The following is a 26,930-nucleotide window of genomic DNA, read 5'->3' on the forward strand; positions in this document are numbered from 1 at the left end:
GGGGACTTCTAATTTGGTGATTCCGACGGATAGACGTGTTCTGCAAATAATATATTAAACCAGTAAGCAATTGTAATGTGTGCAGTCGCATTATCATTACCCTTTGTCTCATAATCCAAGACCCGTAAACGATCCTGAGGAAGACTTTCATTGCCACCGGAACCCAATAAACATCAAAAAAAAAAAGGGCGTAGAGCGGTTGCAGCCCGTTGCTAACAAAGCTAATAACGAACAGAGAAATGCATTATATTTCCCTTTTATGTATTTTCGTTTTTACGTTTTCAGGATTCATGGTTTGATAATTTTTAAGGAAAAGGATAATACAGTAAACTCCCGCTTACACCCTACCCAAATTCCCGGGGTTCTCATGCAACCGCCACACATTTAAATGAAAATTTATCATTTTTGAAGTTACATCAGAAACAAATTGCGACATGCATATTGTCACGTGTATGAGTGACTATAGACGGATTTTGGATTGATTATAGGATTTACTGACCACTGTAACACCCGACTCGTGACTACACATAACTATAAGGCTGAAAACCCACTGACGCGACAAGCCGCGCGCGGTTTGTCGAGTGTTGTCGCTCACGGCCGTTATTTGTATTGCTTTTATAAGCCGCGCGCGGTTAAGTTTTGGAACGCGGCACACAGGCGGCAGAGCTGTCACACCCCTAATATGTACAGCTAACGGACGCGGGCGACAAACAGCGGCTAGCCGCTCGCGACTAGTCGCGTCAGTGGGTTTTCAGCCTTAAGATTACTGCGACTGCAGCACACACAGTCTTCTGTCTTCTCTTCACAGTCTCCCTTACAACTGACTGCAGCTCGGCTGGTGTCCTCGTTATACCTAGTAGAGATCACCGTTTCCAACAGTTACCCTATTGTTGCGCGTGGTTTCGTGGCCATGGGAACATGTTTGTTTCGCGGTTATTACCTGTTAACGAGTCTACACGCTACGATATTTTCAATTGCGGTGGTTTTCCCAGCCGCCACTAGCAGCGCTGCACGTCGTCTCCCCTGATTCATATCGTCGTAACGATGCCAGGTAACAGTAGACGTCAATTAAAAATTTGTGATTGCGTTTCAGTATATTTATATCCTCCCCTCCATTAATCTGCTGCGTCTTCCAAGAACTTTAAGGGAACATGCGTTGTTATGAATTTTAAAGAGAATATAGAAATATCAGAGGACTGGAAATTCGCATGAAAATTATATTCCGTAAAAACGTTCCCTCATGCAACCGGCATATAATACAGTCTGACACACCCCATTTGCCACATATGCCCGATAACAAGGAGTTTAATGTTTTGTATTACAATTTATCCTCTATTATCTTTGTCTCCCCCCTCCTTTTGTTTATTTTCCTGCCTCTTTGGGCCTCTGTCAAGCAGTTACATTGTTCATTTGGGTTTAGAAGGTTACCGATTCGAATTTCTGCCGGGGCACTGACTATTCTGAGGTTTTCATTCTCTCCCATCAGATGTCGGGCTAGATCCTCATATTAAGTCACGACCATCTACCTCCACATCGTTTCGAACTCGTTTTCATATCGATTTATCATTCGACGGGGTGTAACCTTAGAGTGTCGTTATGTAAGCTGCAAATAAATTCGCCAAGAAAGAAAGAAAATTATAAAGCTATCCCTGTAACCGGGCATGTAGGCCAATAGGGTTGTGAGACGCCGAGGTTCCCACATTTTCTGCACAGTCGGCTCACGGATGGCGCTGAAGTTGTCAACCAAACGCGCCGACAGCCCTTTTAGTCCCCAGGAAGACTCCTGGTACTCATTTCTGTTAGAGGCCGAGTCGACCCCAGGGCCATATTGCGGCTGGAAGGATTAGGTGAATTTAAAAATGCAATGACCTCATCGGGAATTGATTCCGCGACATTCCGGCTTGTAGCATCGTGCCTCAACCAACTGCGCTACCGTAAGTCCCTTGCAAGTAAGTACGTTAAGAAAGAAAATATTTCCGTTCAGTTTTTCTTACCCATATTCCTTTCACCCCTTCTTTCTTCCTGTCCTCAGCTCTTCTCCCTCTGTTGTCATCTTCCTGAACAGTGCTGAGGAGAATATTTGGACCGGAGAGATGAAGTGACAGGAGGTTGGAGAAAAGTGCATAACGAGGAGCTTCATAACTTGTACTCTTCTTCGAGTATAATTAGAGTGATCAAGTCAAGGAGGATGAGATGGGCAGGGCATATAGTACGATTGTTGGAGAATAGGAATGCATGTAAGATATTGGTGGGAAAGCCAGAAGGAAAGAGGCAACTGGGAAGGCCAAGATGTAAGTGGGTGGTTAAGATTAAAATGGATCTTAGAGATATAGGTTGGTGTCGTATGGACTGGATTGATCTGGCTCAGGATAGGGACCAGTTGAGGGCTCTTGTGAACACGGTAATGAAGCTTCGGGTTCCATAAAATGCTGGGAAGTTCTTCTCAAGAAGGGCTCAGCTCCATGGAGTTCGTTAATTAGTTGTCATCTTTTTTCCGTTCCTGTTTTATCTTTCATCTTTCCTTCATTTCTCCAGTAATTATTACCTTCATTCCTTTCATTGCTTCGAGAAGTTGGTCACACTGTTTTGCTCCATTATTGTTTTCAACCCTGGAGGGTTGTGAAGACCCTGGAAGCCTCAAGTGTCGGAGCCACTTGAAATAACAGCACACGCAGACTTCAGCCCGTTTCCTTTCAATTGTACTATAAACCCATTAGCTTTCTCTTGCTTCGAGGAATTCTGTGTAGTATGAAAGTTTCTCCAAAGTTCCATTTAAGCTAAATGCTATTGCAAAGTCAGTGTTATCATTCTTCATACGAGTACAGGAAGCCAATATTCTCGATTTGCTTTTGTTACGAACTCAGATGTAAGCCTCCTTTGTGTAAGACTTAAAGGTAAAGTTGTCCCTCTGTTTAATTAAAGACCCATTCTGAACACGTAATAATGAAGGTACAGACCCACGCATTCTATACCTTAATATTAGATGGACGTAAGTTGTCAGTTTCATCCCCCGGGCTAACGGCTACGGGAACCCTCAGGGTAGGAGGCTGAGCGGGTTGCAGAGCCATTCTTGACACTTCCTTGCTTCTTCGGGGAATCAAACCCTGACAATTCAGTCTGTTTTCTTGTCGCTATACCGACCGAGCCAGCATTCTCTTGTTATCGACTGTTTTATGCTGTCATCCGGTGAAAAAGACTTACTCTCCTTACTCTGTAACCAGCCAAGTGCTGGGTCAGAGACTAAGCCAGGAAATTAAAGCCCGAAAATGTGATAATGTGCTGCATGATCGGGGCTATCTAACTCGGTCAGGAGGCGGCGGCAGATGAGTACCGAGCAATGGCAGAATGGTGATAAGCGGGTGAAAACCGAATAAACACGGAAAAGAAGACCCTGCTTCATTGTCACTTTTCCCACCATGAATCTCACGGCTAGTCACTGACCCGAGGCTCCGTGGCGAGAAGTTATTGTCGTACTCTTTGAGCTATGCCCTAAGTATCTTGGTCTAAACTTGTGTAACCATTTCTGTGAATCTGATCCCTTCTTCTTCAGAAGCTTATAGTCCCTTAACTACTCTAGAATTTCTCCTCGTTTTATGGAGTTTGAAATGGGGCACGCGGTAGTGTAATTGGTTGAGGCACTATGCTACAATCCGCAAGGTCTCAGTTTCGATTCCCGATGAGGTCATTGCATTTTTCAATTGATCTAATCCTTCCAGCCGCACTATGGCCCTGGAGTCGACTCAGTCTCTAACAGAAATGAGTACCAGTAATCTTCCTGTTGGTAAAGAGCGGCCGGAGCGTAAGACTGACAACCTCATCATCATCTGTGAGCCGGATGTCTAGAAACTGTGGGAGCCTCGACGTCTCACAGTCTTATGAGCCTCCACGGCGTGTTACATCATTATTATTGCGTATAGTATATTTAACGATACTGTTGGTCAGACCATACAGTGTCACATGATTCGAAGATAATGAATTCGAAAGAATGTGACTAAATTGAAAGAAATATCCTGCTTTTTTCTGAAGTGTCTGACAAGAAACATGAATAACCTCAATCAGAACCTTATGTCCGGGTCAAGATTCGAATCCGGTAACTTCAGAATTAAAATAAGAAAACTTATCGCTTGAACCAATTTAATTAACGTTAAAATTGTGTTAACATTTATATGAAAGTTTTACACTCTGCTTGTTTATCTCTACATATTCTCGCTTTATTCTTATCCACTTCCTTTTCACCTCTTTTTCCTCTGTTTTTCTCCAGCCTTTACCATGTCCTAATTGACACATTTTATATGCCACAGTTTCAAAGGGTTAGAGGACAGCCTCTCTTCTTTGCAATGAACCTTTCGCTACAAGCACAGGGCAGATTATTTTCAGCCTCTGTGCTCTTGTGGTACATCGCTAATTTTCTGTGGTCTGCAGATCGCAAAGATATCCAGGGTGGTATCCCTTACACGTCACTACAAATTTCAAGTACTGGCCGGTTCAACAGGATTTCTTCTACCAGCGCTCCTAGTGGGTAAGCAAACAATTTCATCTGGCTACAATTACGAGTGTTTCAGGAAAATAAACAGTTGAAGATCACACATAACTCTCATCACATATCTTTGTTTTTAAATAACAGAGCTCAAACTTCCGGGCAGATTCCAATTAAATTCCGTTAGCCAGGATACATTAATCATTATAATGAATAGAACACAGGCTGGACTACCGAAGAACTAGAGAGAGATTTTTCTGTTCTTATATATATATATATATTATTTATTATACTGCAATTGGGTTTTAGCCCGGTGGCAGTAGTACACAATAGGACACAACAGACACGTAACACACATTACACTAAGTGACAACACGTTCAAACAAAACACAATACACAAAACACAACAATAAGGACATCCTACCACAATGAATACAAACCAAATCTCTTCACCGAGACCAGACCGGATCTTGGGCCCACTCACCCTTATATACAATGTGTAACGCAGGGTGCTTTCCCCGGGAATAAAGCGGCGAGAGCGAGCTATAGTTCCAGGGTTACAAATCAAGTCATCACTCAGAAGTGCTGAATAAAGTCTCAGTATGAGGTTTGTGGGGCGAATCGATTGAAAAAGGCTAAAAAGAGGCAGTAATAATCCAACTCCGATATTTGATCCAGTGGTTAGGCGGTTTACTGACACATCTCGATTCAGTGATGAAACTGTAATGAAAATCCAGCCGGCTTAATTAGTTTGACTGGAACTCTGTCCTGTTAACTCAAGAATTTCTATTAGAATTCCAACTGAAATTGGTTACTTTGAATGAAGAGGCTCGTGAATATATATCTAGGCCAGTGTTTCATAACATATTTCTCGCTGAGCATTGCGGTTACTTCAGGAATTCCCAGAGAATACGTAGATATACGTTCGCCATGCCACTAAACACTACTATCGTTTCATAATCACATAATCTTAAAGTGATTTCTTCCCGTGTTGCTGTAATGTCACACTATAAGATTGATCACATTTCAGTAGAAATAAGACTGCAGTGAAGTATAACTGACATCAGCTCTTTCATAGGAACTGATTATAAAAGGTAGGGAGAGACTTTCAGTAAGTAAACGAGAAAATTAAAAAAAAAAATAGCGAGTAAATATTTGATCGGCCGCCCCATAGCTCAAGCGGTTAGTCGCTGGCTTCCCACCGCTGCGGCCCGGGTTCGATCCCAGGTCTGGTCAAGTGGGCTTTGTGGTGGACAAAGTGGCACTGGGGCGGGTTTTCTCCGAGTAATTCGGTTTCCCCTGCGAGTCTTCATTCCACCAAATTGTCCTTCATCATAATCACCCGGGGCAGGCTACAATAGGCGAATCAGTGACCGCCGTGCCGAGTGGACCTAGTTGGACTCCACCCCCCACTAAGCGAAATAATAAAAAAAAAAAGACCGCGCCATAGCTCAAGCGGTTAGTCGCTGGCTTCCAACCGCGGCGGCCCGGGTTCAATCCCGGGTCTGGTCAAGTGGGATCTGTGGTGGAGAAAGTGTCACTGGGGCGGGTTTTCTTCGAGTAATTCGGTTTCCCCTGTCAATCTTCATTCCACCAAATTCTCCATCATCATAATCACCCGGGGCAGGTACAATAGGCCAATCAGTGGCCGCCGTGTCGAGTGGACCCAACTGGACTCCACCCCCCACTATCGAATTTAAAAAAAAGCATTTGATCACGGAGAAAAATAACGGGAAAATGACTTTTAGAGAAATAGGTATGGGGGTTTAAAATGAGTTAAACTGGCTCAGGTTGGGGTCCAATGGCTGGTTTTCACGAACATGGCGTACTTTTGGGTTGCATCATGGCGAGAAACGTCATGGTACCCGTAAAGCTTTTAAGAAATACAGACAGGGAGGTCGGATGGTAGGAGGGAGATAAAATGTAGCCCTTGTCCTCCAAGTTGGGGGTTGGGCGTTAGGCACATAACTTCACCTCAGGAAATATTATGTTATGAAACCAAATGATGATTGACAGATTAAAAAAGAGTAGGCATCTGCCTTGTAAAGGCCAAGGATCTTAGAGGATCTAAAATCCAAACAGAAAGTAAGCAAAAATGTAGTTTTTTAATTTATTGTTGTTTAACGATGCTATCAGTATTTAAATTGAATAGCGTTGATGGTGGGATGACTATTTATGAATTGGAAAGGATTTGGAAGGAAGAGATCTTAGCCTAGTGGAGATATTTTCCTGGAATTGACCCGGAGGGACTGAGGAATATCACGGAAATCATCTACCAATGTAGGTGGTGTCTTGGCTGTGATTCAAATAGAGCATCCACCGAGTGTTAAAGTGAGACCAACCTGTTCAGTTAATGTGTAATAAGAGAAGCGAGTGTAACGTGTGTTGCATAATTCAACATTTTTATGTGTTGTTTTGTACGAAGTGTATAAAATTAGATTATAATGCCAATTTCGTGCTTTGACTTTAACTAAGATGAAAGCCACGTTTACGGAGACACATCCTTTATATTGCAGGGTGTGTGGGCGGAATCAACGCTCTTGCGAACATACTAGGCGACGAAGTCTGCGATATTTACAAGTTTTTCACAAAGGATAAGCTTCAAGAAGCGGTGGAGTTGCATCTCCGACTCGTCACACCTAACGCCATGGTAAGAAATTAGTTCCGATATACTAGTTAAAATAACTTAGATCGGTTCTAAAACCGCGGCCGATCGCCTTCGAATAAGCCTATAGATACAGCCTATTCTATTCAATTTTGTTATTTTACATTGTTTGAGAAGGAAAAGTGCATGTGCAGAAATATCCTTTCCATTTCAAAAGTTATCCTAGCACTTGAAGCAATGTAGTCTGTGTAGCTGGCAAAATTCCGTTACTGAAACCAAGAATCAAGAAGTTTATCCATCAGTCAAACCAGTTGTAAAAACGATCCCATAATTATCACGATAGCATTTTCACAATTCCATTGTCATCACGGTACCATTATTAGAACCCCGTTATTTTCATGATAGTATTGTTACAACCCCATGCTATCATGATAAAATTGTCACAATCCCCATGTTATCACGATAGCGTTGTCACAATCCCCATGTTATCATGATAGCATTGTCTCAAACCCATGGTATCACGATAGCATTGTCACAATCCCCATGTTATCACGATAGCGTTGTCACAATCCCCATGTTACCATGATAGCGTTGTCTCAAACCCATGTTATCACGGTAGCATTGTCACAATACCCATGTTATCACGATAGCATTGGCACAACACCATTGTTCTCACTATCCTGTTGCCTTTGTTACAAAAAAGCTAATGGGGATAGAAGCTGACTTGGATTCGAACCCATACACTTTTTGAAGTGTTTCACACCTCCTCATTGAGGCCCTGTTCCATAATATCAAATTTGGTCTAAGTAGGTGCAACAAGAGTGCACGCGGAGTTGGTTGGGCACTATGCTACAAGCCGGAAGGTCACGGGTTCGATTCCCGATGAGATCATAGAATTTTTGAATTGACCTAATCTTTCCAGCCGCACTATGGCCCTGGGGTCGACCCAGCCTCTAACAGAAATGAGTACCAGGAATCTTCCTGGCAGGTAAAGGGCAGCCTGTGCTTAAGGCTGACAACCTCAGTGCCATTTGTGAGCCGACAGTCTAGAGAAAATGTGAGAGCCTCGACGTCTCACAACCCTATGGGCCTTCACGGCCTGTTACAAGGATAGCGTCACCTTTTAGGTGCAACGATGTGGAAATACGTGGAACAAATGAACAAACAGACACACACGCTCCTCTTTACGGATAGAAGTTTGGCTAGAGATGAATGATTTCTGTTGAAGTTAAACTGTTGTGGGACGGACAGAGACCAACGTTACAAGATTATCGACCTCTGTGCGTCTGTAGTTGGCTGGGAGTTACAAATAGGGACGCTGGGCGTCGCCGTGGGCTAAATGACTGGTTTTATGGCAAACTTGGGTGCACGTTACATGGGAATTCATTTCTCACTTCGGCCCGCATGGACTTCCAAACAGATTGAACCGTAAATTCATGAATCTCGATCCACAGGATGTCCAAAAAACAGGTTCCTGTAAACAAAGCTGGCAGGGTAAAACGAGTAGAACTTCTACACTGGAGAACTTGTGTTCTATAAATCTGTTTTGTTCCCATCTTTGAAACATAATTATTCTTTGTGTTCATTAATTACACGACCGCCTCTGTGGTCTAGTGCCAGAGTTTCTGGCTACACATCCAGATGCCCCGAGTTCGATTCCCCATCGCTACCAGATTTTCTGAGAAGTAGTGGGTCTGGAACGGGGTCCACTCAGCCTCGTGAGGATAACTGATGAGCTATTTCAAGGAAATAGCGGCTTTGGTCTAGAAACTCGAAATTAACGGCCGAGAGTTTCGTTGCGCTGACCACGTGATACCCTCTATCCGCAGAAGTTTGCATTAACTTCGACAAGCGTCGGTCGCTCGGTCGGTATAGTTCGCTTGCGGACTACAGGCCACGCAGTTCATCAATTGCATGCTGACCTAGAGGTAATGCTGTAAACTTGAATTAGGGAGGTTCACGGTTGGAATCTCGGACAAGACACTGGCTACCTTGAATGACGTTCTTCGTGGTTTTCCTCAGTCCTACCAAGCAAATGTCGGGTTAGCGCCTCGATTAGGCAACAACTGCTGCCACCCAATTAATCATTCATTAGTTATCCTACCACGTCACGTGACGCGGTGTATAGTTTGTAATGATATAACGTCGTTAAATAGTCCATAGAAAAAATACACCATAAAATATTTTTCTTTTTTGGGGGGTGGGTTGAAGTTCTTATAGTGGTGAGAGTACGATTTTCTGGGCTGTAACGCCATGTAGTTTCGTGGTGGAAGCGATACGCTGCACCTAAACGTCGATGGACGGTGTTACAACTCCTCCCCGCGACTGCACCCGTTCTGCGGTGGTATGACTCACGGCAAATTGCAGCCGCGGCGCGCACTTGATTGTACGCACTGTAGTTTCGTGGTGGAAGCGATACGCTGCACCTAAACGTCGATGGACGGTGTTACAACTCCTCCCCGCGACTGCACCCGTTCTGCGGTGGTATGACTCACGGCAAATTGCAGCCGCGGCGCGCACTTGATTGTACGCACTGTAGTTTCGTGGTNTCTGGGCTGTAACGCACTGTAGTTTCGTGGTGGAAGCGATACGCAGCACCTAAACGTCGATGGACGGTGTTACAACTCAAACTTACTTTTCCTTGAATTTCCTGAATCCTTTCAAGTTCAAGTCTTCATATATACATATATACAGATGATATGAGAGAACAGCCGGTTTTTTTTTTAATCTTGTTTCACTTGAGTACCTTTTCTCCACTTTTTCCCTTCTCTTCCTTTCTTACACTTTCCCCTCTCGTGTTCCTCCTTATCCTACTTTTCTTCCTTTCCCTGTTTTCCTTCTTCTTCAATAGGTACGGGGTCTGAAATTTCTGAAATGTTTAGCTGAGCACTCATTTCTGTGTAGTACCGAGGTAATTCGTGGTGTTATACCTCCATCCCCCCATATATCTTCGTGGCGTAGTGCTCAATTAAGAACAGGGATATTTACATTTTGGAGCGTCATTAAATAGACAATAAGTCTTCGTGTATTAGGAGTGCTGCCTTTCCTTATGTACGGTTGTATACACTGAGGATTACGTTCTGATTATTAATCTGCTTGAAAGGCGAGCTGGAGAAAGTGAAACCGAGGTTCTTTCACTAGATCTGCTGATTTTGCAGGATTTATGTCTCCGTTTCATCAGCTCCAGGTCTTCTGTAGCTTCATTAATTCTCTCTGTACTCCACACAGCTTTCATATGCACTCCTCTTGCCTTGTGCTCGTTATATCAACACTTCCCATTTAAATCCCTTGCGGAATGGTTGAACAGAATGAGAACGAGCAGCTTCTGTAATTTGCAGCTTGCTGGCACACTCACCTACCTTCCAGCGTCTCAGTAACTCATCTGGTTACTCAGTCACTCATTTAAATCACTTAATCGGTCACTCAAACACTGACGCACGCACTCAGTAACTCAGTCATTAGATCGTCCACTAACTTATTCAATCTATCACTCAAACACTCATGTATTTATTCAATAACTGAATCACTCACTAGCTCAACCACTCACTCCTTCTGTCGATCGCCCAATCACTGACTCACGCAATCATTCAAACACTCGTCTATTTATTCGATAACTCGGTAACTCAACCACTCACTCCTTCGGTAGATCGCTTCACTCAATAACATAATCACTCAAACACTGATGTATTTATTGAATAACTCAATCACTCACTCCTTCAGTAGATCGCTCAATCACTGACTCACAATAACACAATCACACAAACACTCGTGTATTTATTCAATAACTCAGCCACTCAGTAACTCAACCACTTACTCCTTCGGTAGATCGCTTCACTCAATAACACAATCACACAAACACTCGTGTATTTATTCAATAACTCAGTCATTCAGTAACTCAACCACTCACTCCTTCAGTAGATCTCTCAACCACTGACTCACATAATAACACAATCACACAAACACTCGTGTATTTATTCAATAACTCAGCTATTCAGTAACTCAACCACTCACTCCTTCAGTAGATCGCTCAATCACTGACTCACAATAACACAATCACACAAACACTCGTGTATTTATTCAATAACTCAGCCACTCAGTAACTCAACCACTTACTCCTTCGGTAGATCGCTTCACTCAATAACACAATCACACAAACACTCGTGTATTTATTCAATAACTCAGTCATTCAGTAACTCAACCACTCACTCCTTCAGTAGATCTCTCAATCACTGACTCACATAATAACACAATCACTCAAATACGCATGTATTTATTCAGTAACTTAATGAATCAGTCAGTCACTTGATGTGTCCCACACTAGCGCACGTGGACTGGTTTGGTTTTACTCAGGATAGAGACCAGTGTATGGGAGGGGGGGCTGTTGTGAACATAACAATGAACGGAGAGTACTGTCTCTTGAGTTGTAACTCCGTGTAGTTTAGAGAGAGCTCGACGTTTCGCAGGAGCATGTTACCATGTTCAGAGACGAATAATAAGCCAAACATGGAACTAGCAGAAACTGACTAGCTGCTCAAGTTCTGCTTGGTTTCTTGCTTAGCTTTTCGACCCTGAAGATGGAGGCAGTATGTTCCTCCGAAACGTCGGGTTGTCTGCGAACTGCACGACATCTCAACCCAGAACAACGTACTGGAAACACTAAATCCAATATGACTTTGAAACTTGTGGTTCCATAAAGGGAGGGGTTTCCAGCACCAGCTGGCCACCTGTTAATTTCACGGGAATTCAGATCTCCTTGGAGCTAAGCCCTCCTTGAGAAGCCACCAGCCGCGCAGCTACTCAAGATTTTCTCAACATTCTACGGAACTTGAAGCTTCATTGCCGATTTCACAAGAGCCCTCCCCTGATCGTTATCCTGTGCCAGATTAATCGAATCCATATAACCCCATCCCATTTCTTTAAGATCCATTTTAGTAATATCCTCTGACCTGCGTCTAGGTCTTCCTAGTTGTCTCTTTCCTCCTGGCTCTATGGATTTAGTTAATTTAGATACTTTTCCCGTCAATTTTGACGAGGTTATATACAGTATGTCTACAAAAAGTGGTGCTCATGCGCAGGTCTCAGTTTTATATTTTCCCATTTGCCCTAGGGGATCAGAAATGTCAGAATGTCACGTGGCTATACGTACATAAATTTTTATGGCCAGGTTTTATTATGTAAGGAGAGTACCTCCTCCGTATTTATTTTCGTTTCGTTTGGCAATAAAACAAACCGGGTGTGAAAGTCGTAAAAGCAACGTACTCTATCAGTATTTGAAGCGGGTCAAGCAGCATAATGCTTTACACTGCCAGTTCCAGAGAAGGTTGTAAGACAGAATGAAGAGTCTACCGGCCAACTAACTAACTAACTAACTAACTTCACTGAGCCAAGTCCTTCTTGAGTAGCCAATAGTCGCTCAGCCACTGATGAATTTCTCAACATTTTACGGAATTCGAACGTTCATTACCATGTTCACAAAAGCCCACCGCTGGTTCCTATCCTGAGCTAGACGAATCCAGTCCATACCATCCCATGCTATTTCTCTAAGAACAATTTTAATATTATCCTCACACATGCGTCTAGGTCATCCTACTGGCATCTCTCCTTCTGGATTTCCCGCCACTATCCCATATACATTCCTCTTGTGTCCCATGATGTCTACATGCCTTGCCAATCTCATCCTCCTTATAACTGGTGAAGAGTACAAGTTATGAAGCACTTCATTATGCAAATTTCTCAAGCCTCATGTTACTTAATCCCTCTTCGGTAGAAATATTCTTCCCAGCACCCTGTCTTCAAATATCCTCAGTCCTGCGTTCTTCCCTTAATGTGAGAGACCAAGTTTCACACCCATAAAGAAGAGTTATAGGCATATTATCTAATTTCTTAGATGAGCATTCAGATTATTGCTAAACATTGTTAACATAAACGACCGCCTCTGTGGTCTAGTGATCAGAGTTCCAGGCTAGAGATCCAGAGGTCCCGGGTTCGATTACCAGCGCTACCAGATTTTCTGAGAAGTAGTGGGTCTGGAACGGAGTCCACTCAGCCTCGTGAGGATAATTGAGGAGTTATTTCAAGGAAATAGCGGTTCCGGTCTAGAAAACCGAGATTAACGACCGTGGGGATTCATTGTGTTGACCACGCAACACTCTCCATCCACTAAAGTTGGCACTAACTTCACCGACATGCGTCAGTCGCTCGGTCGGTATAGTTCGCTTGCGGACTAAACTCACGGAGTTTTTTTATTGTTAACATAAATTAACCCGAGTGTATCTCAGACGCTGTTAATCGGAATTCGATTAAATTTGGCAGTTGAGGTTTACAGGAAATAATGTCCCTATATTTTAAATTTGGTTCATATCGGTGAAGTAGAAGCCATACATACGTGGAAATCAAATATGACACTGTCGATGTTTTCATAAACTGCTCGAAGTGGAACAAAAGCTACTAGAAAGAACAGTTCCAGCGAAACATATATCTCTCAGAGATTTAATTTAAAGTGTTTGCTGATTTGGTTAACATGATGAGTCACTCGCGAGAGTCCCCGAATTATAAATTACATAACAGTGTACAGATGAGAATAAAGCTTGTCATCAGTGTATAATCTGCCTGCCTGCCAGGTTTGCGCCTCTTACATTACCAGCGAGACTGTTGTTGCCATGCTGACTGCAACATTCGAGAACACGGAGCGTCGCGTCAACTTGTGTCTCGGGGCGGATGAGAACCAATTTCAGCATCTCCTATAACCCAATTATCTTCACATAAATCAAGTCGTATACCAACCAAGTCTCGCTTTCATCGTTACAGTAGTACGTGATTTATGAATATTAATTCGTGGCGTCCTTCGAATGAATCATCCTGTATTTAATGTGGAAGAAAGAACAATGATTATTGATCCAAGATAAGTGGGAAGGTTTGTAAGGAGCAGGTGTTAAATTTAAGGGCTTGTGAGATGTAACTGGAAAATTTTTGAGTTTGTCGTAAAAGAAAGTTGCGTAAAAGCAGAGCATTAAAGAGAACGCATTATTTAGTATTTTTTATGCCTCAGAAGTCTAGGTATTCATTTATTTCGTTTTCAAATGTATTGTTACAATATAATCACACTGCAGATACGCTACATGGAGTCATAAATAATTTATCTCGTGCTCCGTTAGTTATTGACCATACTGAAAAATAAAAGTCACAGGGTTCGATGCCGGCTGATTTTATGTAAATTTCGTTGTGGACGAAATTGTACGGGGGCAGGTTTTCCTCAGAATTTCTTCTGTTTCTTCCCCAGCAAACTCACTAACTCCAGGAAGCTGAATCCTTCTCTAGAAGCCGCCAGTCGCTCATCTACTCAAGAATTTAGCAAAATTTTACGGAACCTGAAAGTCCCATCTCTGGGGTCCACCAAAGCTCCTATCGAATGGGTACCGGGGGCTCTTTCTCCAAGAGTAAAGCGGCCGGAGTGTGAAGCTGACCACTCACTTCCAACTGGTGCCGAGTTCAAGAAAATGTAGATCTATACATCCACTCCCCCACACGCCTTCATGGTATAGTGTTTAAATAGTTAAGCACAGGGACAACTTTACCTTTTTACCCGATAGTTGACTATCGCATTCAAAAGAGCCCGTCACCTGTCACTGTCCTGAGCTATATGAATCAAATCCACACCACCCCATCATATTTCTTGTAGAACCATTTTAATATTATCCTCTCACATACGTTTTGGTCTTTCTAGTGAACTTCCTTGTGACTTTCCCACCGAAAACCTGTATGCATTCCGCTTCTTTCCAATGTGTGCTACATGCCATGCCCATCTCATCATCCCGAATATTAATCTAAAGTGATACCGCTAAGCTAACCGCCCGGTGCTCGGAAGGATGAGAGAGACAGAGAGAGAGAGAGAAGTGTGGGATATTTCAAGAAATCTTTGCAGTGATCCAGTGTGATTTGATTATGTTGCTTAGGGTCAGAACATCCTCTGGAATAAGAGTTTTAGCAGGAGCTGAAGAGAATTCAGTTTCACGGTCTCCATGCTGGAAGCTGTTACCTAGCAAAATCGACCGTACGAACAAAGGATAAACACTTGCTTGTGGCGCCGCCAGTGTTAGCGGACGGATCTAGCATATATCTGTCTCCCTCTGTTTGCTTGAGGAAATCTTCCCTTAATCTTTCCCGATTCTTTGAACCATTCAGTATGAAAAGAATACGCCTCAGAATGCAGACTGTCAAACGAAAGATGACAAGAAATTCGGAACGTAATCTTTTCCTTTTAGGCTCCGCCATATTTAAACAGAAAACAGTATAAATTTTAAATGTACAAGATCCGAAATATGTATTCCATAAAATTAACGCATATTTTCGAAATTGTAATCGTCACAATAAAACAGAAACTACTTTATTGGCATATATGTTAATTTGTTTCTTATTGAAACCATTTGATTAATACGTATCAATTTGAAGCTAATGTGTCCCCACTCTTGTCTGAATGGAACTTGAGTTTCCATTTTAAAATCTTCTGTGTAGGGGGATCAGCTAGAGAATGTAGCACGCAATGGAGGTGAGAAATGTATACAAAATTTTAAACCGAAAAATACGAATATTTTCAAATTACAGTTACATTGATATGAATATTAAGGAAACAGCGCAACGGGAGGAGTAGGGAAATCCCAATTTGCGTAGCGGTGTTGCCAAGTAGAATTCTATTTGCTACTTTCATGTATAGATATTTCTATATTTTTTTTTTACTTATATCTGATTTTCTGCATTTATTTATTTTCCATTCCTCTCTTTTTCTTTCGTTCTTTTTTATTTTCTTAATTTTTATTCCTTTCTTAATTTCCTTCTTAATTTCCTTCCTTCTTTATACGTTTTTCCTTTTTTAATATTTTCTTCTTATCTCTATTAGCACACTTTCCTTATTTTCAGAAAATAAAAGGAGGCTAATGAAATCATCCCGCTGTCTGTGTCTGTCCGTCTATCTGTGTATCTCCCCTTCCAAATTATGAGATTTATGGAATCACTTTGCTTTCTGTGTGTATGTGGGTCCCCACCTAATTGTTGAGGCTTACAAGGCTCATCAGATCGCTTGGTCTCTGTGTGTATGTATGTTCTCCCACTCCAATCGTTGCCAAGTAACAGGCCGCCTATGTCTCTTTGTCCCAAACTAAGTTTTTGTTTTCTTGCGGTCTGTGCTGTATGAAAGAAAAGTAGACTTATTAATTTTCCTATAACTACTTGATCTCTTTCGTATTTTCTTCATACTCTGTTTCCTTCTTTTTATTTTTGCCCTTTAATCCTCTTTACTACTACTACTACTACTACTACTCCGTGGCCTGTAGTCCGCAAGCGAACTATATCGTCCGAGCAACCGCCGTTTGTCAGCGAAGTTAGTGCCAACTTTAGAGGATAGAGGGTGTCACGTGGTGAGCGCAACGAATCCCCACGGCTGTTAATTTCTGTTTTCTAGACCGGAGCCGCTATTTCCTTGAAATAGCTCCTCAATTATTTTCACGAGGCTGAGTGAACGCCGTTCCCACTACTTCTCAGAAAATCTGGTAGCTCCGGGAATCGAACCCGGACCTCTGGATCTGTAACCAGGAACTCTAACCACTAGACCACAGAGGCGGTCTCTTTTTGTTAATCCCTTTCTTTCATTTCTGTTTATGTTTATAGTACATTTATTTAATCTCTATTTTTTTCTAATCTCAAAGACCGTTTTGAACTATTGCCGACAAAGAGAACAGTATCGGAAGGCGGATAGACCGAAGGAGAAATTAATTGAGACGAAGCAGGCCATTGAGCCTAGTCCTTGAGGTTGTTGTTGTTGTTGTTGTTGTTGATGATGATGATGATTATGATGATGAGTACTGGTCAATTAAAACAACTCCAGTGCAGCTTGCATCTCGCCTGCAGAGCTTGGCTAAAGAAGCTAAACCTCTCCGCAGCCTCATTATTTTAAGGTTCTCTCATTTAGCAAAGATTCACGTCTCGAGTCGTAATTCCAAATTTATTTCACTGCGCACAGACGTCAAGTTAACTGCCACATTAACCTTGCTGAAACTGGGACGCAGAGGCAGGTTAGCTGACATAACTCGAAAAGGATTTGAGGTTCTCATAGCGACGATTATTAAGAGTTCTGTCTTCAAGGATATAACGCTGACTTTCAATCGACGTTTCGGAGGAACACATCATTTTCAGGGTTGAAGAATAAACCAAGCAAGAAACCAGCTCTCCTTTCTACCTGCTTCATGCTTGTTTCTTGCTTGGTGTATTCTTCAACCCTGAAAATGATTATGTGTTCCTCCGAAACGTCGGCAACTTTGCCCACTAAACACCCGAAAACCGAATTAACTTAATTATTTCTTACCCCTTCTTTCGTCCGTTGAACTAATTTGCATTATGCAGATTTCCGTCTCTTGAGATGCGGTACCGTGTAGTGTGATAATTACCAGTGTTTCGGAGGAAATAGCTGACTCCATCTTCAGAGTATAAAACTAAGGCGAACAGAGTCTTCACAGTCATCGCAGTGGGAATTTCACAATCTCTTTCTTCTGTCTGCTCTTGTTTCTAATTTGTTGCAGGAAATAACAGCGAACAAGTTATGCTACATCAATACATTGTCACCTTAGAGTCTGTAATACCTTTTATCAGCTACCAGCTCTAGTCACCTCGAAACAGCATTGTCCAGCGGTTACGTGTTGGTCAGTTGTATGGTTTATATGTGAGGTCGATTCCACTACCATGTTCCTTGGCTGAATTTTCACCTCTCGGTGATTGGAGGTGATATAAAGATGTGACAGCAGTGCAACATTCTTCCGCGTAAGTTGGAGGTTGCTACGTAACGCGCAGGCGGGACCAGAGACCATTAAATTGCAGCTTCGCTCTACGAAGAGGTACCCAAAAGAAACCGAACTTATTTTTTTAAAACTTATTTATTCAAATTTTAAGCACAAACCTTCAATCCCCTTCAAAGTACTCTCCACTTACACTAATACACTTGTCTAGTCTTTTATTCCATTTTTCAAAACATTGTCTAAATTCATCTTTTGAGATGCTTGACAGCGCCTCCGTCGTTTTTTCCTTTCATGTCTCTTTTCATTCGAGGAAACAAAAAAAAAGCCGCACGGGGCAAGGTCGGGTGAGTATGGAGGGTGAGGAACAGGGGTCATACCATTTTTGGTCAAGAATTGTCGTACAGACAGGGCTGTGTGAGCAGGGGCATTGTCATGATGGAAAAACCAGTCACCCGACTGCCACAAATCTGGCCGCTGAGCTCCAAGTCACTCCCGACAGCTCCACAATTTCTTCAATGGTCCGTCGTCGATCTTCCTTGATGATTTCACGAATTTTTTTAACATTTTCATGTGTTCATGCCGTGGAAGGACGACCAGAACGAGATTTGTCATCAATTGACATTTCACTATTTTTGAAACGGGAAAACCACCCAAACACTTGAGTTTTCCCCATAGCATCGTCCTTGTACGCCGTTTTTAACATTTCAAGAGTTTCTGTTCCACTTTTCCCAAGCGAAAAGCAGAATTTCACCGCCGCACGCTGTTCACGAAAATCAGCCATTGCAAAAACGACGATCACACAAAAGAGTTGTCACTATGAACTCTGCCGAAACTAGTCCTTACCTTCTGAAGCAACGGTAGTCGGCTTATCGACTCAGGAATGTTAGCTCTAGGCTCTCATAGCGGCAAAACGCGGCACTACAGAAGCCCTGACCACAAAAAAATTAGTTCGGTTTCTTTTGGGTACCACGGATATTTCTTTCTGCGAAAGGCAGGTGTCGGTTTAGCGTAGATTATCACTTCAAATAAATTTTTCCTGTTTTTATGTTGTTAGAAGCAATTTACCAGTGCCGACTTCTACAGTATTTAAGCGTCCATTTGGTATTATTAACTGCTACTTTCCTTTTATTCCACCGTTTGCAGTAGCTCGTGTTTCCGCCCTCTCTTGATGGTGATACCCTCTCAACGCTACTCAACTGTTTTGTGTCGCTTTCCGTTTCGTCTGAAATGTCAAGTGTCCCTTCCTTAGTTTTTAATGTCTTTGACTTTTTTTCCGAGAGCGTTTCTGTCGCGTCTTAGTGAACCATTTATCAATCGTGTGGCTGTGCAGAAAGACCTCCATTTAAATCGATGGTGCACCAAGATGTGCCACAAAAAATCGTAGAAGGCAGCCTTTTTATTTTCCTTTGGCATTACAGCCCCAAATTGGGCCTTGGCCTACCTCCATGAAACTCTCCGTTTCACTTCCGTTTACTAGACCTTAGACATTTCGGTAGGACTCCTTGGGTAGGAGATCAGCTCGTCGCAAGGCCTGTACCTGGACACTTACACAGAAATTGCATACACAAACACTAAACATCAATGCCCTGGGTGGGATTCGAACCCAACATCCCGGCTTCCGAGTGAGCGAAGACAGTACATGCCTTAGACCGCTCGGCTACCGTGACCGGCAGTGTATAAGAATAATATATAAGAATTCAGTTCGTACCTCACAGGAAACAGATCCGAACCCACGATCCCGGCTTCCGAGCGAGCGAAGACAGTACATGCCTTAGACCGCTCGGCTACCGTGACCGGCAGAAGACAGGCTTAGCTTACACTATCTTTGTAATTTTTTCTCTAGTGTGCTGTTTAATGGCCAGAAGGAAAGAGACCACTAGGCAGACCAAGATGTAGATTGGTGGACAGTATTAAAATAGAGCTTAGAGAGATGGAATGGAGTGGTATGGACTGGATTGCTCTGGCTCAGGATAGGGACCAATGGAGGGCTTGTGTGAACACGGTAATGAACCATCGGGTTCCATAAAATTCTGGGAAGTTCTGGAATAACTGCACAACTGGCAGCTTCTGAAGACGGACTGAGCTCCATGAAGCTAATTAGTTAGTTATGTTATTTAATGACTCCTTACCAAATACTGTTTTTTTTTTCTTGTGGCGCTACAGACCCAGTGTGCCTAGGCCTACCTCCATGAAACTCTCCGTTTCGCTTCGGTTTACTAGATCTTACACATACGGTAGGACTCCTTGGGCGAGTGAGCAGCTCGTCGCAAGGCCTCTACCTGTAGACAAACACAGAAAAACGCACACAAACATCCATGCCTTGAGTGGGATTCGAACCCACGATCCCGGCTTCCGAGCGAGCGAAGACAGTGCATGCCTTAGACCGCTTGGCTACCGTGACCGGCAAATACTGTATTTAACGTCAGACAATGTTTCAGCCCGAGACGGGATAGCTCAGTCAGTATAGTGACTGGTCTACTGGCTTCAAGGCCGAGGTTTTGACTTTAGATCCCCGGCAGGGCAAGATACGTGGTGCTATCCAAAAGTTCCTGAAATATATTAATAAAAACTATTACGTCTTACCTGGATCCTATTCTGCACCATCACCTTCAAAGTAGTCCCCTTGGGAGCGCATACACTGATCCCAGCGTTTCTGCCACTTTTCAAATGCATCCTGGAAGTCTTTCTTTGTTAGGGTGTTTAGTACCGTCTGCGTTTCCGCTTGAATTTCCTCAACTGTATCAAATCTTCGCCCCTTCAACTTGATTTTCATCTTGGGGAAGAGAAAGAAGTCGCATGGAGCTAAGTCTGGCGAGTACGGTGGGTGGGGAACAACTGCCATCTTGTTTTTAGCCAAAAATTCATGCACAATGTAAGCCGTATGCGGTCATGCGTTGTCATGGTGGAGTACCCAGTCGTTTGTGCGCCACTTCTCTGGACGTTTTCTCCTCATGTTCTCCCTCAAACACCTTAGAACATCGCGATAGAACTCTTTATTGACTGTCTGACCAGGAGGGACGAACTCCTTATGAACAATCCTGTCAATATCAAAAAAAACAGATCAACATGGACTTAACGTTGCTCTTACTTGTCGATCTCTTTTGGCCGAGGTGAAGAAGGGCTCTTCCATTGCGACGATTGCTGCTTACTTTCAGGGTCGTAGCCATAAACCCAACTTTCGTCACCAGTGACAACCTTTGAAAGAAAGTTTGGATCCTCTTGAAGCTGTTGTTGAAGTTCCCTGCAGACTTCCAAGCGATGTTGCATCTGTTCATTTTGCAGCAGTCGTGGCGCAAACTTCGCCGCAATCCTCCTCATGTTCAGTTCCTCTAACAAAATTCGTTGACATGTACCATAACTTAGTCCCAAGGTGTTACAGAGGTCTTGGATGGTCAGTCTACGATCTTGCAGAATCAGATCCCTAATTTCGCGACATTTTCTGGTGTTTTGCCCGTTGACGGCCGTCCCGAACGATCGTCATCATCAGTCGATATTCGGCCATTTTTGAAACGCTTATACCAGTCGTAAGTCTGTGTCTGGCCTAAACTGTTTTCACAAAAAGCTTGCTTCAACATTTGGCGCGTTTCTGCAGCGGTTTTCCCAAGTTTAAAACAAAACTTTATACAGACACGCTGCTCTCTCAGGTCAGCCATCGCAAAACCGCAAACTCACTGAAATACGTTCACCAACAATAAACTCAACCACTCAACTCGACGCCGCTTGCCACACTGATTCAAGAAGGGTGTGTGGGGAGATACCTAGCGGTATTTCGATGTACTCATAACCATTCGCGCATAAAATTAAAATTTCGGTAACTTTTGGATAGCACCACGTATGTTTTTTCTCTTCTCCACAGTGTCCAGGTCAGCTCCAGGGTCCATCCAGCTTCCTATGCAATGTATACTATGGGCTGTAGATGTAGAACTTCACTCCCTCCATACGTCTTCACGGTGTGGTGATTAATTTATTTAACTCAAGAATAATTTTATCTTCTACCTTTATCAAGGGTTAGGGGGCACTCAGTAACGTAGATGGTTGAGGCATTAGTTACAAGCCGGAGGGTCGTGGATTCGATTCCCGATGAGGTCACTGGATTTTTCAATTTACAATCCTTCCAGCCGCAGTATGGCCCTGGGGTCGACCCAACCTCTAACAGAAATGAGTACCAGAAATCTTCCTGGGGGTAAAAAGGGGCCGGCGCGTAAGACTGCCAACCTCACCGCCATCTGTGAGCTGATTGTCTAGAGAAAATATGGGAGCCTCGACGTCTCGCAACCCTATGGGCCTCCACGGCCTGTTACATAGATAGCTTTAACTTTACTAAGGGTTGGACTCATGTGTTTTGAATTATTAGTTATAGGACGGGAGAAAATTGCAGCCTGTTTCAAGTTACTGAAATCTACTGAGTGACTAGCACTCCTATTCCTCAGCCTTGTAATCCGAGGTTCGTTTCATGGTCGAAACTTCTAGAGGCGTTAAGATTATGTCGCAGAAATATGTTATTGCATATGTGTGGCTGGGGTTAGAATTAGTAATAGCTAATCTTGTTTGATTTCCAGGTGACGCGGGAACTCGGAGTACCTGCAATGAAGGAGGCCATGAACATGATGGGCCTGTATGGAGGGCCATGTAGGCAGCCTCTACAGCCGCTCACAGATTCCGAAAGGCGCCGAGTTCGGGATGCATTCATCAAAAACGGATTCCACCCAAAATGCTAATCATACAAATGTTTACATTTCATGTATTTAAACATTCATATATTCTAATTACATTAATAAAAGTAGTTGATGCAAGTTTGTTGTAGAATTATAGGCTGGGATATGTCAGTCAGTATAGCGACAACTCTGCTGGCTTGACGGCTAGGACAGGATATACTCGTATGTTCCTCTTCTTCACTTTGTTCAGATCTGCTCTGTGGTCCATAGAACCTCTTATATGATGGGTTCCGGGGAGAACGCGGCCGGAGACTGAAGCTGATCACTGACTTCCATTTCATCTTGTGCCTAGGTTAAGAATACATGGATCTGTGCCTCCATTCCCTAAGCATCTTTATAGCTTAGTGCTTAATTTAGCACAGGAACAACTTAGCGTTTACCTTGCACGTTGAATGAAACAAAATTAATGAAATTAAGCTGTGAGATAGAACAAAAGTGCGAAGGCCCACATTGAGGTGATTAGAAGATGATTTACTAGAGCTGAAAGTGAAGAAATGGAGGCCAATGGCAAGTAATGGGGAAAGGTGTTGTGTGTTGTGAGGCCAACGTTATTGGACTAAAGATAGGAACATCCCCCATGTCTAAGCACTAACGCTTGAAGTCTTATCAGCGATGTAGACGTACAAATCCACGTATTCTAGTGGCACCGATCCTACCAGGAATGAAACCAGTTCATCCAGCCAGCGGCTAGTCGCTTTATTTACACGCTAAGTTTATATTAAACAGTTTCAGTATCGCGTGTTTCCAATCCTTACGTTCTGACCGGTCATGGTAACCTTCCGAGTAAAATTCGGTACTACTCGTACACGCCTATAACAGCTGAAGTTCAAACAGCGTCTTACAGCCAAAAAATCAACAAACTAACAAACTCCTTGACTTTAGTCCACAAACGAACTATACCGACCGAGCGACCCCCGCTTGCCGGCGAAATTAGTGCCAACTTAGCGGATAGAGGGTGTCGCATGGTCAGCGCAACGAATCCCCACGGCCGTTAATCTCGGTTTTCTAGACCGGAGCCATGTTTCCTTGAAATAGCTCCTGAGTTATCCTCACGAGGCTGAGTAGGCCCCGTTCGAGACCCACTACTTCTCAGAAAATCTGGTAGCGCCGGGAATCGAACCCGGTAACTCTGGATCTGTAGCCAGGAACTCTGACCACTAGACCACAGAGGCGGTCACAGCCAAAAAATCAGTCACTAAAATTTTGTCTATTCTTCTGTTATACAACCCCTCCTCTGTCTTTGATTCTTTTACATTGCGTCCTGCCTGTTTGGTTGTTGCTAGACCATATGCTGTTTGAGGCAACTTCAGACCACAGAGAGGTTGATTCTAAAGGGCTCTGACGATGGTGCATAACACTCAGAATTACTGGATTTTCAGACTTTGTCCATTTTCCGGTATTCCAGAAACTAGAAAACGTTTCGGAGAATGGAGCTGTTTCCGTCCTCAGGTGAAGGGAGAAGAAGCTACCTACCCTGTTGGGTCTCTTAGAAAGAATTAATCTCCAGTGACTGAGGTCAGCTCTTTCTAAGGGACCCAAAAGGGTAGATGTCTCCCACCCCCCTCACCTGAAGACGGAAAGAGATCCAGTTTGTGAAACGTTGTGTTTTCTATTTTCTAGAATACCGGATGATGGGCGTAGTCAAAATCCCAGTAATTATGAGCACTGTGAAGTTGCATTGCAAATTGTGTACATACTTGCAAGACTTCTTGCCCAGGGGTAAAGCGACCGGAGCCTGAAGCTGACGGCTCATTTACCAATAGTGTAGAAGTCAATTCTTTTTCTGTTTAAAATAGGTTGTATACACAGTAATAAATGTTCTTTTATGGAAGATTTTAAGCTTCCGATATTAAATAAATATCGTTATATATAATTAAGATAATTTCAAATACATGAATATTGGAATGTTGGAACAGCAAAAATGTACTGTGAAGCTACATCGGATGTGTCTGCATCCATAGGTAATTCATGGGCGCCGGATATATTGCCATGGTTTGCATCTTCATTGTTATGATTCCCATGGTACCCTAATATAATTATATTTGCCGATATTCAATTCTCGTCACATGTTGACGTCATTTGTTTCTACCATGCTGACGTAGCAGGCACAACTTCCGGACTTCCGCTGCTGAATTAAATGCCTTCCAACTAGAGATAACACGTGCACAAAGTGGAGGTAGAATACAAATTAATATTCTGGGGCAAAAAAAGTATTAAAAGTTCGCAGGCATTTGTCATGCATAGTGTTACATATAGTATGTGTGTGACTATAGACGGGGTTTGGATTGGTGAATAGATTTATTGACCATCTACAGGTCGTAATTAAAAATAACTATATTATTATCGCTATTTCTACACTTCACAGTTCACTAGAGCACACAGTCTGTTACTAGACGTTTCCTGGTAACGGCTCCAAGAATGGATATTCCTCTGCCTTCGGCTGAAATCCTCACTTCACAGACTCCCATACAGAACTCATTCTCAACTGAAAGTCAAAGTCACATTGCGACTGACGGTCAGTCAGTCAGTCAGTCAGTCAGTCAATAAATCTTGGTGTCGAGCCCAATCTGGGGCTCATGACCAGATATTTATTATTGTTTGATATGTACGGTTTTGTTATTGTGGGGCGCCGTCTCTGACGAGAGGATGGGATTGTCTTTTGTCAGAGTTATTGTCTGCGGTAGTAAGTCATTTGTCATAATGTAAAGGATATTTACATTTTACATGCTAAACATGTTAATAAATATACCGTATTTACGCATGTATAGGCCGCACATTTTTTGCCAAAAATTCAAGAGGAAAACTGGGGTGCGGCTTATATTCGAAATATTCGAAATCACACTTCATTTAAAAAAATTATATTCATAATTAGTAATACAGGGTGTAATACTCCTGAAATAATATTCCAAGAAAATTATTTTTTCTATAATTTCTGTCTGAAAATTGTGCTGCCGCCTATACACGCACGCGGCCTATACATGCGTAAATACGGTATATAAAATATATACAGAACCTCTGGGAGTCCAGGCTGAGTACTGCAGATTATGCCATATTTCTAGTAGCTTCCGCTACAACGGCAGTCTAGTTACTTGAACGGTCGTATGCTTGACCCCTGCCAAGTTTAAGCCTCTTATACGTTTTGTGTCGGGCTTCGCCTTGTCCAGTATTGCCAACATTTTCGTTATCATGATTTTGTATGACTTCTAGAACTGACTAAGCTCCAGATCTCCCGGTTATAAAATTTGGGGACCGGCCACGTAGAAAACGCAGTTCTTCTATTGTTCCGTGCATGCTGAGAGCGTAACCTAGCAACGGCCGCTGCCTACAGAGTCATCGCTTAGCAACGGGTCTGTATGCTACAATATTTTTATGAATCATAGGAATTACAGGCAATTGACAGTTTCTGAATTTCGTAATAAACAAAGTGAATCAAGAAGAAAATTAAGAGAGAAACGAGGAAAGAAATAAGTAAAGGAAAGATCAGATAAAGAAAGGAAGATAGAAAGAGGAAGGATAACTGAAAGAAAAGAACAAAGAAGCGAACAATACATCCACCCGTTCACGCAATATCGAAAAGAAAATCCGTATATACGACTATATTCAGACAGATATACATACGGCGTAACAAAAATAACTTTCTCTTATTCAGGTGGTTTCAAAAGAAATAAATCCGTAAAAACATCAGGAAGATTTTTTCCGCCATAAAAAGAATGTCTCTACCTATGACATATATGAGAAAATAAAAAGACGCCCCAATGATTTTTCGTTTATCATTCCTAATATCCGTAGGCATTTTGCATAACGTCATAACACTTACGGCAGTCCTGTATAATATTCTTAATAAGTCTCCGTCGCATTTAATGCGAATTTGAAATAGTGCGATATAAAAAATATTAATATGTAACTTTATTCGCAAAGTTTGAAATAATGCGAAAGCCAAAATATTCGGCAAGATTCACGCATGCGCGGTCCTCAGGAACTCGTCTTCGCATAAAACACGACCGCACTGTATTTCCGAGCAACATTTATGTCACTTTTAATATTTCTGGACATTCTATACTATTTTTTCCCCCCTTTGACGCTAAAGCCCCAGTTTGGGCCTTAGCCTACCTCCATAGAACTCTCCGTTTCACTTCCGTTTACTAGATGTTAGACAGTCGGTAGGACTCCTTGGGCGGGTGATCAGCTGGTCGCAAGGCCTCTACCTGTACACAAACACAGAAAAACGCATACACACACAAACACTGAACATCCATGCTCTGGGTGGAATTCGAACCCACGATCCCGGCTTCCGAGCGAGCGAAAACAGTACATGCCTTAGACCGCCCGGCTACCGTGACCGGCTAATTCTA

The 26,930-nt window shown here is 42.7% G+C and overlaps 1 protein-coding gene across 2 annotated transcripts in view; it reads left to right on the plus strand.

The window, feature by feature from the left end:
* LOC111864684 (4-hydroxy-2-oxoglutarate aldolase, mitochondrial-like) overlaps nucleotides 1-23,513 on the plus strand; it is a 45,209-nt gene extending 21,696 nt beyond the window's left edge. For both annotated transcript variants that reach the window (XM_023852107.2, XM_023852108.2), the window contains 3 exons: nucleotides 4,423-4,519; nucleotides 6,994-7,127; nucleotides 22,423-23,513. In XM_023852107.2, the coding sequence (XP_023707875.1) occupies nucleotides 4,423-4,519; nucleotides 6,994-7,127; nucleotides 22,423-22,581 (390 nt within the window). In that variant the 3' untranslated portion in view covers nucleotides 22,582-23,513. The remainder of the gene's footprint in view (nucleotides 1-4,422; nucleotides 4,520-6,993; nucleotides 7,128-22,422) is intronic.
* The last annotated feature ends 3,417 nt before the right edge of the window (nucleotides 23,514-26,930 follow it).

Source organism: Cryptotermes secundus, unplaced genomic scaffold, assembly GCF_002891405.2.
Source record: "Cryptotermes secundus unplaced genomic scaffold, Csec_1.0 scaffold441, whole genome shotgun sequence".
NCBI classification, from domain to species: domain Eukaryota; kingdom Metazoa; phylum Arthropoda; class Insecta; order Blattodea; family Kalotermitidae; genus Cryptotermes; species Cryptotermes secundus.